Source organism: Myotis nattereri, assembly GCF_964212035.1.
Source record: "Myotis nattereri genome assembly, chromosome: 15".
NCBI lineage: Eukaryota > Metazoa > Chordata > Mammalia > Chiroptera > Vespertilionidae > Myotis > Myotis nattereri.
In genome coordinates, this window is record NC_138090.1 from 49,615,241 (window position 1) to 49,633,162 (window position 17,922).

Sequence of the window (17,922 nt, forward strand, 5' to 3'; positions counted from 1 at the left end):
CCCGTTGAGTTGGGCTGTGCTTTGCCAGTCCATGAGGTGGGGCCACATGGTGCGCAGGGCAGTGCCAGCCTCGCTCAGGCCTGTGGCCCAGAGCCCAGGCGTGGGCTCCAGGGTGGGCACAGAGCTCCTTTACCACTGCCCGTCCCAGCCCCCGAAAGAGGACGTGCCTGAGGCCACCCCGCAGGAGCTGGAGGGAGTCCAGGCCCCCGACAGACAGGGCCGTTTAGGCAGGGAGCTCTCTGCATTCCGGAGCTTGGCCCTGGCTGTTCATAGGCAACATGGGGATTCCGGAGGCGGCCCTGGGCCTCCCTCGGAGAGCAGTGGCTTTGAAATGAGGCTGGATTCTGACCCTGCTTGCGTCTCCTCCTTTGTGACCTTTGCTCTTCTCTAAGTCTCACTGTCTCGGTCTGTAAAGTGGGAATGACTGTCACCTTCTCACCAGGTCCGCGGAAAGAGGTGTGGGGGTGGTGAGTGTCGGCTGCCCCTACAGTGTCTCGCCCTCACTGTGAGCACCCGAGCTGTGGGTGGCCTGCAGATGCATGAACTGAGGTCTGAAGGAGCAATGCCCAGCTTGGGTCAGGGCTGGCCTGGGGACACCGAATACCACACACAAGTGGTGACAGTGGCAAGAAGTAGTTTATTGGTGGAGGCGAGGGGCCTGTACCCACAGGTGGTGGGTCAGACCTGGCCAGTGACCTAGAAATCCATGCCCTCGACCAGGTCCTGCAGATAGGCCTTGTACTGCTCCGACGTGAGGGAGAGAGGCTGGCTGTTGGAAATGTGTAGGTCCACGGTGTTCTCCAGCGAGGAGGCCCCCCCGACCCGCGCCATTTCCAGCAGAGCCCTGAGGCACGTGGGGACAACCTACAGGGGGGGGGAGAGACACGGTCAGGGCAAGCACCCAACACCGGCTACTGCAGAGGGCGGGGCTGAGTGGACTACAACTCCCAGCAGGTCCCACCGTAGCCCAGGATGAATTCCGGGGCTCAGGACTGCTGGGAGCTGTAGTTTTCCCATGTTCACAACCACGGAGGCCGGAGGGGCTCCCAGAAGCTAGGGCTGAGCAGCTGGTGTCAGAAGGACTCCTGGGAGCTGTAGTTCCTCACAGGCTGCTAGGACGTACAGTCCACCAACTCCCACATGGAGGAGGCCATGGCTGGGACACCCACAAGTCTGGGAATGAATGGTGGTTGCAGCCCTAGCTGGCTGGTGTTGCTCAGTTGGTAGGAGCATCATTCCATACACTGAGAGGTTGCAGGCTCCATCCCCATGCGTCAGGGCACATATGGGAGGCAACCAATTGATGTCTCTCTCTCCCCGTGCCCCCCACCCGCCCTCTAAAAATCAATGAAAATAGCCCTAGCTGGTTTGGCTCACTGGATAGAGCATCGGCCTGGGAACTGAAGGGTCCCAGGTTCGATTCCGGTCAAGGGCATGTACCTTGGTTGCAGGCACATCCCAGTGGGGGGTGTGCAGGAGGCAGCTGATCAATGTTTCTCTATCATCGATGTTTCTAACTCTCTATCCCTCTCCCTCTCTGTAAAAAAATCAATAAAATATATTTAAAAAAAAAAAGAAAGAAAAAATATCCTCTGGTGAGGGGGGAAAAATGGTGATGTAGGGAGTTGGAAATTTTAATTTATCCAGGGGTTTCTGGGAATTGTAGTTCCTGGGAGCAACCTATTCTTTTGGAAGACCCGCCCCCTCAGCTCCAGGATCCTAAGGCGCAGGCACCTTGACCATCACTAGCTTCTTGGTCCACGGCTGGTGCTGGGGCCATGGCTCCGCTATGCAGAACCAGAAGGTGTAGCGTGGTGAGCGTCCGCTTCCGTTGATGAAGGCAATCAGATCTGGGGGCCCAAGAGCCTAGTCAGGGATGGGAAAACCTCTACCTGCCCCTCCCGCTAAAGCCTGAATAATATCCTATCTTCCCCACTAACCTGAAGCCTGGCATACCTCTGCCATCAAAACTAGGGGGCTGCTGAGGTGCATCAAGTCCCCATAATTCTGGCACAAACAGAAAAGTTCCTTTTCCCTCCCACCCATCAGGGTAGGGCTGGACGATCCGCTCCCACCTCCCCCTGAGCATTCAGGATGGGGAAGCAGGCCCAGGAGAGGAATCCTCTCCCAAAGATGTTGACAGTTACTGCTCTTTAACCCCCTAAGGCCACACTGTCTCTATGTAGCCATTAGCCACCAGGGCTATTGAAATGGTAACTAATTAAAATGCAAATAGTTTAAAACTCACTTCCTCAGATGCTCTCAGCGCATCTAAGTCCTCAATAGCAATGTGGCTGGATACTGTACGATATTGGGGAGTGCAAAGAAAGTGCTATTGGCTAGCAAAGTCCTACGGGATCTTTCCTGTGTCTGTCTGTCCACCTTAAGCCTATATAATAAAGAGCTAATATGCAAATGGTCCTCACACCCTCACGCCCTAGCTCCGGAACTGTTCAGACACTCAACACTGGGGAGAGAGGAATGGGGACCAGCCAGGTCCCAGGTGCCTGCAGCCCAGGTGAAGCCACCCGCCCAGAGTTCCTGTGGCTGCGGCCGGCCCAGGAGAAGCCGGCCCAGGTCCTGGGTGCCTACGGCCGGCCAGAGGGAGGGAAGCCCGGGTCCCGGGTGCCTGCAACCGGCAGGAGAAGGGGATCCTGGGTCCCGGGTGTGGGGCAAGGCGGAGGCGGTTAGGGGCGATCAGGCCAGCAGGGGAGCAGTTAGGGGCAATCGAGCAGGCAGAGGTGGTTAGGGGTGATCAGGCACATAGGCAGGCGAGTGGTTCGGAGTCAGCGGTCCCGAATAGCGAGAGGCAGTTGGACATCCCCCAAGGGGTCCCAGATTGAAGAGGATGCAGGCCGGGCTGAGGGACTCTCCCCCTCCCCACATGAATTTCGTGCACCGGGCCTCTAGTTGGTAATAATGATGACAACTATGGCAGCTAGTTCCTGAGCACCTTCTGTGCAGGGGGCCACGTGCCTCCTCCCAGCTCCAGGTAGGCAGAGGGAGGGAGAGGGCCCTCAGACTTGCCAGGCTCACAGCAGTCTAGGCTAAATGGCCAACAGCAGCAGGATCCCGAAAGGTCAGACCCCGGGCTCTTAACCACTGGGGCCCCCTCTCCACTCACCTGTCACAAATGGCCCCAGGTTGAACACGCTTCCTTCCGTCTCTTTGGGGACCTCGCCATCAGGCCCGCGGCTGCTGTCGGGGAGAAGCTCCTCGCCCACAGCCCAGTATGTGTGGCAGGCGCCCAGCCTCTGGGCGCAGAGCCGCTGCCCTTGCCTCCACAGAGCGAGTCCCCCGCCCAGGCCGCTCAGCACACGACTCACATAGTCCTTCGCGGCCCTGTCTGTCAGGAACGCCCCAGGGTCTGGCAGTGTTATCGGCTGCCCGGGGAGTGTCCTCTCCCCTCCTTCTGACCCCACCAGCCGCAGGCCCCTCGGGCAGAAGACCGTCTGCTGGAAGACTTGGCGGCCCCGGTAGAAGGCGGTCACCTCGAACTCCCAGTCTGAGCAGCAGCGGCGGCAACGTGAAGGGAGAGATTGAGAGCGTGTAAGGGCCCATCACCCCAGATCCAGCTCCTCCCAGCCCACAGCTGGCACTCACCGTCCTGGGGCATCAACAGCTGCTTCAGTGGGTTTTCGGGGGGCGCTGGGTTTGGGTAGGGAGCAGGAATGTCTAAGTTGGGGCTCAGCAAGAGCTGAGGGGGGTATTCAGGGGCCACAGCCAGGCTCGAGGCCCCCTCATCTGGAACTGAGCCCAAGGCCATGTCATTCAGTAACTCCTCCAGAATGTCTTCCTAGAGAGAGAGAGAGAGAGAGAGAGAGAGAGAGAGAGAGAGAGAGAGAATATGAAGGGTCCAGGCATTTCCACAGCATTTTCTGAAGAGTTCCCATGGGTCAGGCCTTGTGTTCAGCAATATGGGGACCCAGAGAGGAGACAGTCCTGAGCCTTGCTCTCTAGGGCAGTGATGGCGAACCTATGACACGCGTGTCAGAGGTGACACGCGAACTCATTTTTTGGGTTGATTTTTCTTTGTTAAATGGCATTTAAATATATAAAATAAATATCAAAAATATAAGTCTTTGTTTTACTATGGTTTCAAATATCAAAAAAATTTCTCTATGTGACATGGCACCAGAGTTAAGTTAGGGTTTTTCAAAATGCTGACACGCCGAGCTCAAAAGGTTCGCCATCACCGCTCTGGGGGTTTCCTATCCCGGGGAGAGACCGCCGTGGGCACAGAGACCGCCGCTCGCACAATGCTCTGATGTATGCTGAGGGCTAAGAGGTCCGGGCGAGCAGCTAATTCAGCCCAAGGACCTGGCTCCACGCAGGTCAGAGCTGAGCAGAGAAGTCTGGGGAGAGTGCCCCAGGGGATTTTTCCTGGCACAGACATCAGCAAGATCAAGGGCAGGGAGTTTCTGGTTCCCAAGAGGCTGGAAAGCGAGGAAAGGAAAGCAACGGAGGTGTGTTAGGGCCTCGAATGCCTGGTGAAAACGGAACTTTCTCCTGAGGGTGCTGGGACGCCACGGAGGGCTGTGAGCGGGAGAGGGGAGGGTCAGCTCTGGGTCAGGGGAGGGAGAGAAGGGAGGCCAGGGAGGAGGCGGACAATGGTCCTTGGGGAGAATGAGGCCTGAACAGGTGCACAGGGACGCAGAGGCGATGGGACAGACACTGAGGGGGCAGGAGGGCTGGGCACAGGCGTACCTGGGTGTCAGACGTACTGAATCTGCCATCGGTGTCCGGAGAAGTCTCCAGCTCAGGGAAGTCCCCAACTGCTGGCGAGAGAGGTGGTGAGCGGAAAAGGGGTGCTAGGGACTCTTACGATCCCATTCCTCCATGAGAACCCCCGCTTCCAGCACACCTGAGTTCACAAACTCATAGATCTTGTGGGGGTCGTGGGGGTCCTTGCTCCGGTCCTCAGCTAAACGCAACACTTCCTTCCTGTTCAGGGCAGACCTGAAATTCCTCTTCCAGGTTGGCAGGTCAGGCCTATCTCTCCCAGGAATGTAGGCACCGCTGGCCTCTGCCCAGGCCTGGGGAACCAATGGGACCAGGATAGAGGAGCGGATGGTTCCGACCCCACCCCAGGGGTCATAACCCTTCCCCCTCTCATCCTAGCACCCACCCTGTTAAGGTTCTATCCCCAAATTCTCAGATTCTCTGTGCCCTAAGTCCCCCTGCCTCCACCTTTCAAAATCCTTTGCTTTCTAAGCCAACCTTCCAGGCCCTACTAGATGTCTAACTCTGCAACCAACCTGCCCTAGGGCACCCTCTGTAATAGCCCGCCCCCTCCCACTCTAACTCTAACTGGGTTTACCCCCACTGGTGTAGTATTCTAAGTTGGTGGTAGGTACCCTCAGCTTCAGCCCAGTCTGGTCTCATATTCCAAGACCCGCCCCCAGAATTCTACATCCAAGATCCCATCCCGGGTGAGCCCTGAACTCCCAGGATGCATTTCCTTCCTGGTCTAACCTGCTTTCCTAGTTCTATTCCTGGAACCTGGTCTCTCCAGCTATCCCACACCTATCAGCTATCCTAAGCCCTCCCCATCCCCCTGTGACTCCACTCCTCAGAGTCCACCCCACCCTACGGCACCCGCACCTTCGGGTTTCCTGAGTCTCAGCTCCCACACACCTGGAAGATGCCAAAGTCCTCCTGCTGGGCATCCTGCCGCAAACCGTGCTTCCAGGGGATGCGGAAGCGCCTGCGGCTCTGGTCCAGCCAAGCCACGCCCTCCAGCTGCCCCTCGTCCAGCTGAGACACCAGCCAAGGCAGGATCCGAGGCTTTTGGGATCCCATGTCGGGCCTGCTAACAACGGGCAGGTCATGGGCGCAGGCGGCCTCTCAGGCCCACCCTGGACCATCCGCTCACGGGCCACGGCGCAGGTCCCTCGCCTGTATTTTCTCGGGGGAACAAACAGACCTCACCTCCCCCAATCCTCCAATTTAGCGAGGACTCCCTCCCAAATCCATTGTCGGGCCCCCTCGTTCCCCCAGCTTTTGCGCAGACCCCACTACCCCATCAATTCCGCCAGCAGAGACCCTTCCCTATTCCTCTCCAAACCCCGCCCGCCCGCCCGCCCTCCCCATCACCCAAGGCAGGTACCCCCACTTCCAAGGTGGAGCCTAACAGCAGCCGCTGCTCTCCTGTGGACTTCTACCTCCCACGGAACCTCTCCCACGGTTCCCCACAGACGACCCCCTCCCCCGGTTCCACCGCAGACCTCCCTCCACAGTCCCCCGCGGAGAGCCTCCCTCGACCAGGGCGCGCCCCCCTCTGTCTGACTCTGAGGGTGCTGCCTCCCCGCTACTCTTTCTGTTTATTTTTCTGCACCTGCCACTCCTTCACTGCTCCCCTTCCTTGCTTCACTTTCTCCAGGGTACACAGCCCCGCTCCATGTCATGTCAGACTCATCCTTTCTCCCGTTCCTCACTCCGGGCTTCCACCAGCTCCCCGGCTCTTCCGCGTTACCCACCTAGCGGGACGGGGCGGGGCGCGCAGGGTGCTGGGGCCACCCCTGGCTTTGGGTCCCAAAGCGCGCGAACGCGGAGCTGCACCCCACCCCCACCCCTTACCGTCAGCTGAGCTTTAGGGCGGTGGAGCTTTGTTTGCTGCAGATTTCTTGAAATTAAAACGAATTTCTCGTCATTTGGGCAACAAACCACAGAGAGGTGGCACCCGCAGCCCGGACATTGCTCCTCCCCGTGCCCCTTTTTTGGCTTTCCGGCCACCGGCATGCTGGGAACGTCGCATGCAAATTAGGCGGGCACCGGAGCCCCGCCCCCTCTGCGTTGGGCCATCGCCAGCCCGGCCCAGTGCGCAGGCGCGGGAAAGTTGAACTAAGAGAAGTTTAACAAGTTCAGTGAAGGAGGTGGCGGCGGCGGCGGGGCCCGGGGCCCGGGCCCGGGGCCAGGTGAGTGGGGCGTCAGTGCGGGCTGCGGGGAGGAGGGAGGAGAAGAGGGCCGCGATCCAGGAGCTGGAACCCCAGTCCTGTTTCGGCATCCAAGCGTCACGGGTCCCCAAGAGTCCGCCCTTAGACGGTGGAACTACACCTCCCAGCAGGCCGCGCGGCGATCAACTGCGGACCGAGTGGAATGTTTGCCACGAAGCCTGCTGGGATTGGTAGTTTTCATCCTCTAACGGCTTAAGTAACTTGGCTTATTCTCTCCGAGCCCAGAGTGGAAGCCTCAAGCGTCCTTCTTGCTCGGGGGCCCAGAGGGCCAAGGCACAATCCCCTTTCCTCTCAGACTCAAGAGTTCAGGCTCCCAGCCCCCTCTTTCCTTAGACCCAAGAATCGGGGTCCCCAGCCTCCTCCTCTGCCAGGATCAAGGAATCTTCGTCTTCATCCCTCTTCTCCTTCTGGAGACTCAAGAGCCTGGACCTCCAGACCTCAACTCCCCTCGAGGACCTAGGAGTTCAGACCCTCAGCCCCTTCCCTGTCTTGGGGACCCCCGAGTCCTGGCCCTCTCCTCATTCACAAACTAGGAATTGGGGCCCCAAGCCCTCACTTCTGCTGAACCCTGGAGTTTATCCCTCAGCCCCCTCTCTCACAGGTGCCCCCATGGCAGGCTCGGAAGAGCTGGGGCTCCGGGAGGACACCCTGAGGGTCCTAGCTGCCTTCCTTAAGCGGGGCGAGGCTGCCGGGTCCCCCATTCCAGCCCCACCCAGGTAAGAGGAGCTGCTCTCCTCCCGCAGGGGCCTCTGCATGTGGTGTGGGCCGTCTCTAACGCTTGCCCCGGGTCTCGGTCTGTGTCCTTGCCCCTCTCTGTATATCTGGCTCTCTTCCTTGTCCCTGGGGTTGCAGGGAGAGGCCCTGAGTGGGAGAAAAAAGGGACTGCTTGCAAGGGGGCCTCTGCAGTCACTCTCTGAGGTCCCTTCCCCAGGAGCCCTGCCCCGGAGGAACCAACAGACTTCCTGAGCCGCCTTCGAAGATGCTTTCCTTGCTCTTTGGGTCGAGAAGCAGTTCCCCCTGAGTCCCCCCGGCCTTGCTCCCTGCCCCTTCGCCCCTGCTACGGTTCGCAGCCTGGTAAGAGGTTTCCCTAGATCACCCATGAACTTGCTCATGCAGAGCCAGGAGCTTAGCTTTGATTCTAGAAAATATATATATATATATATATATATATATATATATATATATACACACACACATATACATACTATTGGTTTCAGAGAGGAAAGGAGAGGGGGAGAGAGATAGAAACATCAATGATGAGAAAGAATCATTGATGGGCTGCTTCCTGCACACCCCCCACCGGGGATCGAGCCTGCAACCCGGGCATGTGCCCTGACCGGGAATCTAACTGTGATCTCCTGGTTCATAGATCGATGCTCAACCACTGAGCCAGGCTGGTGGGGCTGGGAGCTTTGATTCTTAATACATCCACAGGATAAGGAATTAGTTCAAGATCACTCAGCTAAGGGTATATAGGTAGCACCTACCCTCAGTTTGCAATCACAGCTCCTTATCTATTTGATTACATGACTTGGAAAATCCTTTTCTTCCCTGTTCCTGTGTTTATCCAGCAGCAAAGTAGGAATGGGAAGGAGGAGTCATTGGACTTGATCAAGAGTGACTAACAGCTTTCCTCTCGTGTGAGCCTGGATAGAATAGTAATGGCTACAGGGCATGCTAGCTTGCACAGGATTTCCAAGCGAGAGAGAGAGAGAGAGAGAGAGAGAGTTCTGTGATCAGCCGGTGATGCCTGAAATAGACAAGGGATAGAGTGGTAATCGCTGGAGTGTCACGTGTTTGCCTTCCTTGGATGGGATCCTCTTCAAGGTCCAGTTCAGCTCTAACACTCTAAATCAGTGGTTCTCAACCTTCTGGCTCTTTAAATGCAGTTCCTCATGTTGGGACCCAACCGTAAAATTATTTCCCTTGCTACTTCATCACTGTCATGTTGCTACTGTGATGAATCGTCATGTCAATATCTGATATGCAGGATGGTCTTAGGCGACCCCTGTGAAAGGGTCGTTCGACCGCCAAAGGGGTCGCGACCCACAGGTTGAGAACCGCTGGTCTAAATCCATTTGGGGGGACACTATAAAGTGGAAAGTACAAGGGTCTTTCGCCAGGTTTGCTCACTGAGCCACAATTTACCCCGTTGTGGAATGGAAATCGCCGCTACCAGGCAGGGTGGTTGGGAGGAGAGAATCCATCACTTCCTGATCCCCTGGAGACCTGTCATTGTCTCTTCACCCCAGGCCCAGCGACTCCAGACTTCTATGCCCTCGTGGCCCAGCGGCTGGAACAGCTGGTCCAAGAGCAACTGCAATCCCCACCGAGCCCAGGTGCGGGCAGAGGGGCCCTGCAGAAAGATGGGGGCAGAAGGATGGCCAGGTTTCTGCCCCCCAACCGAATTCTCTTCTGTCCCCCTAGAGTTACAGGGTCCCCCACCCACCGAGAAGGAAGCCCTGCTGCGGAGGCTGGTGGCCCTCCTGGAGGAGGAGGCAGAAGTCATCAACCAGAAGGTGATGGTCGTCGTCCATCCCTTATTTAGGATAGGAATTGCTTTACGAGTGGGCACTGGGGTCAGAAGCTGGATCTGCATTCTCATTGGGTGGCCGGTTGGGAGGGGGTAGGACAAGGCTTTAGTGAATGACAGCGGTATGGCCAGGGCAGTACCTTAAATTGGGGGGCTTGCATTGTTTGTTAGAGGGGCGTGGCCTAAAGGAAGGGGTGTGGCCATCAGGAACATGATTTAGGGAAGAGACTGGAGCCCCTTGAGAAAGTAAGGGGATATATGGTGGTGGGAGTGGGATGTGGTTTGAGAAGACATAAAATCTGAAATCCTGAATGACAGTGTAGGGGCGTGGCTTAGGATGTGGGCGGAAATGGCCTGCCGGAGGAGGTGTGGTTTGTGTGCTGGAATATGATTGGCCTATTTGTAGATTGAAGGCTAGAAGATTAGCACTCCAGGGCGCAGTTAGAGTAGGGCTAGGCCCTCATTAGCTGCCAGGTCAGGGCAGGGGCGTGGCTTAGCTTCTTGGGTTCGAGGCCACCTTCCTGTGAGTAGTTTGGCAGCAACCATGGAGTCTGGTTTATGATTGGCTGATGTGATGGGTTGGGGCATGGCGCCGCGGTTCTCAACCTGTGGGTCGCGACCCCTTTGGAGGGCAAACGACCCTTTCACAGGGGTCGCCTAAGACCATCGGAAAACACATATATAATTACATATTGTTTTTGTGATGAATCGCTATGCTTTCATTATGTTCAGTTTGTAACAATGAGATTGGGGGTCACCACAACATGAGGAACTGTATTAAAGGGTCGCGGCATTAGGAAGGTTGAGAACCGCTGGCTTAGAGCTTTAGTATCCAGAAGTCCCTTACACCAGAAAGCCACCCCCACGCCCCCAGCCTCCTCCTGGCTGGCCACCAGGGCAGACCCTGCCTCTTCCCCTGTCCACCCCACAGCTGGCCTCGGACCCTGCCCTGCGCCGCAAGCTGGCCCGCCTCTCTGCTGGCTCCTTCGCCCGCCTAGTGGAGCTGTTCTCCAGCCGGGAGGGCAGCCCTGGCCCCAGCCGCGCACGCCACTCCTTGCGGTGCCCCGGGCCCCCGCCGCCTTCCCCGGAGCCCCTGGCCCGCCTGGCCCTGGCCATGGAGCTGAGCCGGCGCGTGGCCTGGTTGGGGGGCACCCTGGCTGGACTCAGCGTAGAGCACGTGCACAGCTTCACGCCCTGGATCCAGGCCCAGGGGGGCTGGGTGAGCCGCCCAAGCCTCTGCGGGCCTCCCTTTACCTGACTGTGATTGGGGGGAGGGGGCTTCTTAGGTTTCCTTTCAGGCATCACGGGTGTTCTCCCCGCTCCCCCTCCCCCCGTTCACCTGCTCTGTGCTCTCTGAGCACCTACTGCACCCTGGGCCCCCGGTGATCAGTGGGGGCTTGTGAGGATCAGTGGGACCACCCTCTAAGTGCTTGGCGCTCCATGGCGTGTTTGTGTGTTTACCGGTGACTGCCTGGGCAGCTCTGCCTGCCGAACCCGCTTGTCCCGGAGCCCCTGCCTCCTTCCTCTGCTCTGCTCGGCTGTTACCCTCAGGGAGGCCTTTCCTGGTCCCATTTAAAACCGCAGCCGCCTCCACACCCTGGCGCTTACTCACCCTCCCTGTTGGCTGCTTTACTTCCTTCCGTAGCATCTGCACCTTCTAACATGGCAGGAGCGGCTAGCTGTACCTCCTTTTGCCGTCTTCTCTCGCCCCTGACACCTCAGCTCCAGGAGCCCAGGAAGCCTTCCTTGCTCTCCCCTTTCAACCCAATGCCAGGCTCGGAGCTGGCTGGCCGCGTCACCTGGGCAACGGCCCCACCTCCCTGAGCACCTGCCTGCCCTGCCTCATGGCTGCCCCGCAGTTGCCTTGTTGCTGTGGGGGTGCGGTCAGAGGAGGGTGCACGCCAGGCTCTCAGAAGTAACCCTTGCTTCCCACACTGGGAGGGGCTGGAGCGGGTGAGCAGGGTGAGCCAGGCGACAGGGCCGGCGTTGGGGGCAGGAGCGGCGGCCAGGTTGTTCAGGGGCTCGTAGTCATGGTGAGAACTTGGGGTTTGACTCTGAGTGAACCCCGAATTCCTGGAGGGCTCTGGGCAGAGGACGAGAGGGTGCTCAGGTATTAACACCCGCCCTCTGGTGGTGGCGTGGGGAACTGTATGGGGAGAGGGCAGAAGGAGGGAGCTTGGAGGGGGTGCCTGGCCAGGGGGAGATTCCCAGAGCCGTGTGGGAATAGTAGGGGTTCTGGATTTAATTTGGAGACAGAGGTTACAGATTTTGCTAATGGAGTGGATTTGGGGACTGAGCAGCGGGGAAGAGTCAAGGACGCTGACCTGGGCAACCGCTGGGCTGTTCCCCGAGATGGGGCCGAGCAGGGGGGAGGGCAGGGGAGGGAGAGGGCTGGGAAGGAGTCAGAGATGGTTGGAAGTGGTCCAGCTAAGCGAGAGCTGCCCTCCGACCTCACAGCAGGCGATGAGGGCACGGGGGATGCGTGTCTGGAGCTCAGCCCAGAAGCTCGCTCGCTGGTTTGTAAAACCGTTTTGTTTTAAGGAATGAGCAGGAAGCTTGGCCAGGTGCTCGCCAAGGATTTCAGTGGATGATCCCAGTTAAGCCTCACAACAGCCTGACGGGATTCGGTTATTATCCGGGTCTTACGGAGGCTGGGAGGGGAAGCTCCTCACGCAGGGATCAGAATCAACACTTGCACCCAAAGCCAGGGCCCTTGATCTTTAAAACCCCAGCACCCTCTCCGCTCCCTGGAGCCCTGTCTCTGCCCAACCTCCACCAGCGCTCCGCCCACCACGCCCCCTCTGTCTCCCTTTTCCTCACCGGGACTGCCCCCCCACCCCCACCCCCACCCCCGGGTGTCTGATCCTCTCCAGGGCTCTGTCCCCCCACCCTGGGTCTCTGTCCCTCTCTGGTCTCTGTCCCCTGTCCGTCCTGGTTCCCTGCCCCCCTGTCTCAGCTCTCACTGGGCTGGTGTGGATGCCGCTGTGAGTGGAGGGAGCCTCCCCTGACCAGGCTCTGCCGCTTTTCCCTGCAGGAGGGCATCCTGGCCACCTCCCCCGTGGACTTGAACTTGCCCCTGGACTAGCTCTTCCCCAGCAGCTGTTACAGATTGGCCTTCAGGCGCCTGCCTCTTCTGCTCAGGGCTGTGCGTGGTGGCTGCCCACCCTGCTTTTGCCAAAAAGAAATGGTTCAAATTTTTTTCATATTAAAAACTTGTTCAAAGGTTGACTCGTTCTTTCACTCGAGAACTCAAGTTCTAAGAAGGGAGATGTGGTTCAGAGATCGCTCTGGTTCAAACATGGAGGCCGGAGCGATGCATTCATTCCAGAAATGTTTGTTTGGAGCACTTCGGAGTGCCTGCCAGCTGCGCATACAGCGTGGTGGGGACGCCTGTGAGCACGACTCCAGCTGACGCCTCTGCCCGCCGCCTGGGGCGTCTATCCCGGCTGCCCCTGCTCGATGCCCCTGGAGCCTTCCAGCTAGTTCTCCCTCCACGGGCACCCGGACACCACCTTCCCCTTTTCTCCTTCTGTGCCTCTTTTGCTGGTTCCTCCTCATCTCCCTGGAGACTTGGGGTTTGTCACCGTTTTGGGGTGTAGCCCCTTTCACAGAATTATGTTTGTGAACATGTACGATGAGATGCACAGCCAGTGACAGTCGGTCCTTGTTGTTTGCGCGCTCTATAGTTGCGAATTCGCCTAGGCACTAGCATTTCTGTGTAATCCCCGAGCTAATACTCACGGTGGTAGGCACGGGTGTGGGCACCGGGAGGACTCGACCGCCGCGCACCTCCTCGGCTAAGACTGAACACGCGACCCTCTGCCACCTGGTTCAGCTCTCAGACTGTCGACCATCTGTTTAGCGGCCCATGACTTTTTGCATTTCTGTGTTTTCTTGTGGTGATTTTGCTGTTTAAAAGGAACCCTCCTGCCCTAGCCAGTTTGGCTTAGTGGGAAGAGCGTCGGCCTGCAGACTAAAGGGTCCCAGGTTCCATTCTGGTCAGGGCACATGCCTGGGTTGCAGGCTCAATCCCCAGTGTGGGGCATGCGGGAGGCAGCCGATCAATGATTCTCTCTCATCATTGATGTTTCTATCTCTCTCTCCCTCTCCCTTCCTCTCTGAAATCAATAAAAACATATTAAAATAAAAGGGGCCCTCCCTCCCCCGCCCAGAGCATAGCACAGAGTTGCTGTCCAGGGTCCCTCAGAGCAGGAGGAGAGCCTGCGTAGGTTAGAGACTGCGTTCAGGCGTGAGCTACTGTGCTCTTGGCTGGGAGGCCAGTGTGAGTGAATTACCAATAGGTATTAAGTAAGCTGTCTAAACAAAGCACACTGCCCTAGCCGGTTTGACTCAGTAGATACAGCGTCGACCAAAGGGTCCTGGGTTCAATTCTGGTCAAGGGCACATGCCCAGGTTGCGGGCTCAGTCCCCACTAGGGGGCGTGCAGGAGGCAGCCGATCAATGATTCTCTCTCATCATGGATGTTTCTATCTCTCCTCTCCCTTCCTCTCTGAAATCAATAAAAATATGTTTAAAAAAAATAAAAAAACAATAAAGGACTCCCATCTGATTAAGTCAAGTCTACCCTGGAAGATGTCCCTTTTGATTAATGTAAAGTTAACTGGTTTAGGGCCCTAATGACATCTGCAAGATCGATTCACCTTTGTCGTATAAGATAATCAGGAGAGGCATTCATCTCCTTTGTCCTATAACCCAACCTGGTCCCTGGTATATAACACGGGGGGCAGAGATCTTGGGGGCCCCCTTGGAGTTCTGCCCATCACAGCATATCTGCAACCACTGCCACGTGACATGCAAGCCTCCTTGTTTTATGTGGTGGGACCAGGCCACAGGAGCTAATCCTGGGGTCTTTGATGTGTTGCCTAAATTCTTAATTGAAGGCATGGCCAAGTTCCTGTTTGCTGAGGGATGACGTTTCCATCCTCCCAGCCCCTGGAGGCCTGCATGCTAAGCCGGGCACTAGATGTCTGTGTGCTTCTCCTCACCCCACCTCTCACCACCCCCACCCCCATGGTCGCACCCGTTCCCGGGCTGTGACGCAGTGCAGCACTGGCTGGCAGAACTAAGTGAGCCGCCCATGTGATGGAGAGCACGCCCCGAGCCCCCGGGCACAGGCCCCGACAGGGATCCAACCGATGACAGTGTGGTGCATGGGTCAATGTTCATCCACAAACCACACTGACCAGGCGGTCTGTTAATTTTAACAATTTTTATTAACCCTGTTTATCCAAAATACAGAATCATTTCAACATAGTAGTCAATATAAAAATAGTAGTAAGATGTTACAGATTCTTTTTTTAAAAAAATATTTTTTTATTGATTTCAGAGAGGAAGGGAGAGGGAGAGAGACAAACATCAACGATGAGAGAGAATCATGGATTGGCTGCCTCCTGCACACCTCCCCCTGGGATCAAGCCCACAACCCGGGCATGTGCCCTTGACTGGAATCGAACCAGGGACCCTTCAGTCTTCAGGCCAATGCTCTATCTACTGAGCCAAACCAGCTAGAGTGATTCTTTTTTTATATTAAGTCCTCTGAATTGTCTGTGTTTTCTTATTATTATTTTAAATATTTTTTTATTGATTTCAGAGAGGAAGGGAGAGATAGAAACATCAGTGATGAGAGAGAATCATTGATTGGCTGCCTCCTGCAAGCCCCACACCGGGCATGTGCCCTGACCAGGAATCAAACTGTGACCTCCTGGTTCATAGGTCGACACTCAACCACTGGGCCACTCTGGCCCGGCTATTATTATTTTTTAATCCTCACCCCAGGACATGCTTAGAGTGAGGAAAGGAGAGAGAGAGAGAGATAAAAACATCCGTATGAGACAGAAACATTGATCAGTTGCCTTAAATACACTCCTTGATCCAGGATCAAACCCACAATCCAGTTATGTGCCCTGACCAGGAATCGAACCAGCAACCTTCAGCACATGGACGATGCCCAACCAACTGAGCTACTCGGCCAGGACCGGTGTGTTTCACACTCAGTATATCTCAGTTCAAACTTGCCACAGTCCATTACTCACCTGGCCCAGGTGACAAGTGGCTGCCTTCTTGGAAAATGCAGAATTTGATGCTGACAACTTGCCCATTTTTGACTCCAGCCTGAGATTTTTCCCTTGAATGCCATTACCACCCTTTTTTCAATGACGTTAGGCTATTCCCTAGTGTTGTATCGTTTGTTATAATATTTTATTCTTGGTAGCAGCACAGAGCAGAAATAATTGATCAGGTCAAAATACAATACTTGGAAATTAGGAAAAAAACACAAAACTGATTTAGGCCTTGGCTGGGTGGCTCTGTTGGTTGGAGTATCATCTTGTGCACCAAAGGGTTGTGGGTTCGATTCCCAGGCAGGGCACATACCTAGGTTTTGGGCTCAATTCCTGGTTGGGCAGGAAGGCAACTAGTCAATGTTTCTCTCTCTCAAAATCAATGGAAACATATCCTTGGGTGAAGATTGAAAACAGAAAGACAAAAACTGACTTAAGACCCATACAGCATACAGTGTAGGATCAAAATGTGGGCCCCGATTATTTCATTATTTGGACTTAATCAAAATTTAAAATCTCTGCCCGGCCAGCATGGCTCAGTGGTTGAGCGCCAACCTATGAACCAGGAGGTTGAGGTTTGATTCTTGGTCCGGGCACATGTCCAGGTTGTAGGCTCGATCGCCCATAGGGGGCATGCAGGAGGCCAGGGGCAGATCGGCGATTCTCATCATTGATGTTTCTGTCTCTTCCTCTCACTTCCTCTATGAAATCAATTTAAAAAATATTTTTAAAAAGATAACGAGCCCTAGCCAGGTTTGCTCAGTGGATAGAGCGTCAACCTGTGAAGCAAAGGGTCCTGGGTTTGATTCCGGTCAAGGGCACATGCCCAGGTTGAGGGCTTGATCCCCAGTGCGGGGTGTGTGGGAGGGAGCCCCTCAAAGATTCTTTCTCATCATTGATGTTTCTCCCTCTCCCTATCTCTCTGAAATCAATGAAAAATTTTAAAAAGATGTATTTTTTAAATGAGTACACACTTTTAAAAAAATGGATGTGAGCAGACCCTTGATAAAAGAAGATATATGGTCCTAGCCAGTTTGGCTCAGTGGATATAGCGTCGACCTGCAGACTGAAGGGCCCCGGGTTCGATTCTGGCCAAGGGCACATGCTTGGGTTGTGGGCTCGATCCCCAGTAGGGGATGTGCAGGAGGCAGCCAAGCAATGGTTCTCTCTCATCATGATGTTTCTCTCTCTCTCTCTCTTCCTTCCTCTCTGAAATCAATAAAAATACATTTTTTTAAAAAAGAAGACATACGAATGGTCAATGAGCACATGACCAGACGCTCAGCAGCCACGGGCAGAGCAATACAAATGACATCCGGGGCGAGACACCGCTGCGCACCCACCAGCCTGGTGAAAACGAAAGACGGATCCTATCAGGTGCTGGCCAGGACCTGGAGCAGCTGGAAGTCTTCATGCATCCCTGATGGGAATGCAAAATGGTAGGACGCCCTGGAAGACTTTTTGGCAGTTCCCTATAAAGTGAAGCATGGAGCATTCACCCTGCATGCAACTCGGTCATCTGCTCCCAGGTTGACCCCAGAGAAAGGATAAAGTGTCTCTTCACAGGAAGACTTGTACACGAATGCTCATAGCCCCCTTTATTCACAACAGCCCAATCTGGACATTACTCAGATGTCTGTCAACAGGAAAGGAAATAAACTATGATACTGTTACCGACCTCAAGGGGTCCGCGCTTGGGGTATTCTACTAAAACAGGAAACAGTTGTTGCAAGGTAGTTTTATTTACTTACAGCAAGTAAAGGAAACCGGATGCATATCCAAAACTCTGCCTCCCCAAGGGGGCTTAGCCATGTGGCTCATCACTATTTGGTCAATTACATGTTGATTTCTTCCCTGCAGTTGGCTACACTTACCAGTCGAGTTCCTGTTCAGTAATCCTGTTTGCAGCTGCAGTTGAGAAAGGCTGCGCTACATTTTAACACTTAGCAAGAGTAACAGTAATAACATCTAGAACTTCCCAGGCCTGAAGACCTTTGTCCTAACCATACACCAATACAATGCAATACTCCTGAGCAATAAAAAGGATTGCACAATGGGTGAATCTCAAAAGCATTAGGCTGAGTGAATGAAAACAGACAGAAGACATCACGTCCTGTATCATTCCATTTATAGGAAACTTTAGCAAAGAAAGCGATTGTTTCAGTGGTTGGGTGGGTAAGGTATCAACTAGAGAGGGTCATGAAGGAACTTTCCAGGGTGATGCTTCTACAAGTTGCGTTCATCTTCATTCAACGAGTGACTTTTCCTGCAGATCCTGGAAAGCTCCCTGGAGGAGGCGCCGTCTGGTCTGTGCCCTGATTGACGGATAGGAGTTGGTTGACCAAGGGAGGTG

The 17,922-nt window shown here is 55.3% G+C and overlaps 2 protein-coding genes across 20 annotated transcripts; one reads left to right on the top strand and one right to left on the bottom strand.

Annotated features, from left to right (window-relative positions):
- Nucleotides 1-617: 617 nt before the first annotated feature.
- Nucleotides 618-11,363, bottom strand: IRF3 (interferon regulatory factor 3). Of its 15 annotated transcripts, none has more exons than XM_081106929.1 (8): nucleotides 11,102-11,363; nucleotides 5,638-5,809; nucleotides 4,865-5,036; nucleotides 4,708-4,775; nucleotides 3,604-3,796; nucleotides 3,125-3,505; nucleotides 1,735-1,850; nucleotides 618-864 (listed from the first exon to the last, which is right to left on the bottom strand). In XM_081106929.1, exons 2-8 carry the CDS (start codon nucleotides 5,800-5,802, stop codon nucleotides 697-699), a joined length of 1,263 nt encoding a protein of 420 aa, XP_080963055.1. In that variant the 5' UTR covers nucleotides 5,803-5,809; nucleotides 11,102-11,363; the 3' UTR covers nucleotides 618-696. The 15 variants fall into 15 exon arrangements, with proteins under 15 accessions (XP_080963055.1, XP_080963054.1, XP_080963053.1 ...); XM_081106928.1 differs by lacking the exon at nucleotides 11,102-11,363 and adding an exon at nucleotides 6,580-6,729; XM_081106927.1 differs by lacking the exon at nucleotides 11,102-11,363 and adding an exon at nucleotides 6,338-6,589.
- Nucleotides 6,827-17,247, top strand: BCL2L12 (BCL2 like 12). 5 transcript variants are annotated; one of them, XM_081106932.1, is made up of 7 exons: nucleotides 6,827-6,917; nucleotides 7,558-7,672; nucleotides 7,888-8,030; nucleotides 9,209-9,295; nucleotides 9,384-9,475; nucleotides 10,421-10,708; nucleotides 12,524-12,716. In XM_081106932.1, exons 2-7 carry the CDS (start codon nucleotides 7,566-7,568, stop codon nucleotides 12,572-12,574), a joined length of 768 nt encoding a protein of 255 aa, XP_080963058.1. In that variant the 5' UTR covers nucleotides 6,827-6,917; nucleotides 7,558-7,565; the 3' UTR covers nucleotides 12,575-12,716. The 5 variants fall into 5 exon arrangements, with proteins under 5 accessions (XP_080963058.1, XP_080963059.1, XP_080963062.1 ...); XM_081106933.1 differs by lacking the exon at nucleotides 12,524-12,716 and adding an exon at nucleotides 12,031-12,061; XM_081106936.1 differs by lacking the exon at nucleotides 10,421-10,708 and having other exon boundaries at nucleotides 12,524-12,715.
- Nucleotides 17,248-17,922: the final 675 nt, after the last annotated feature.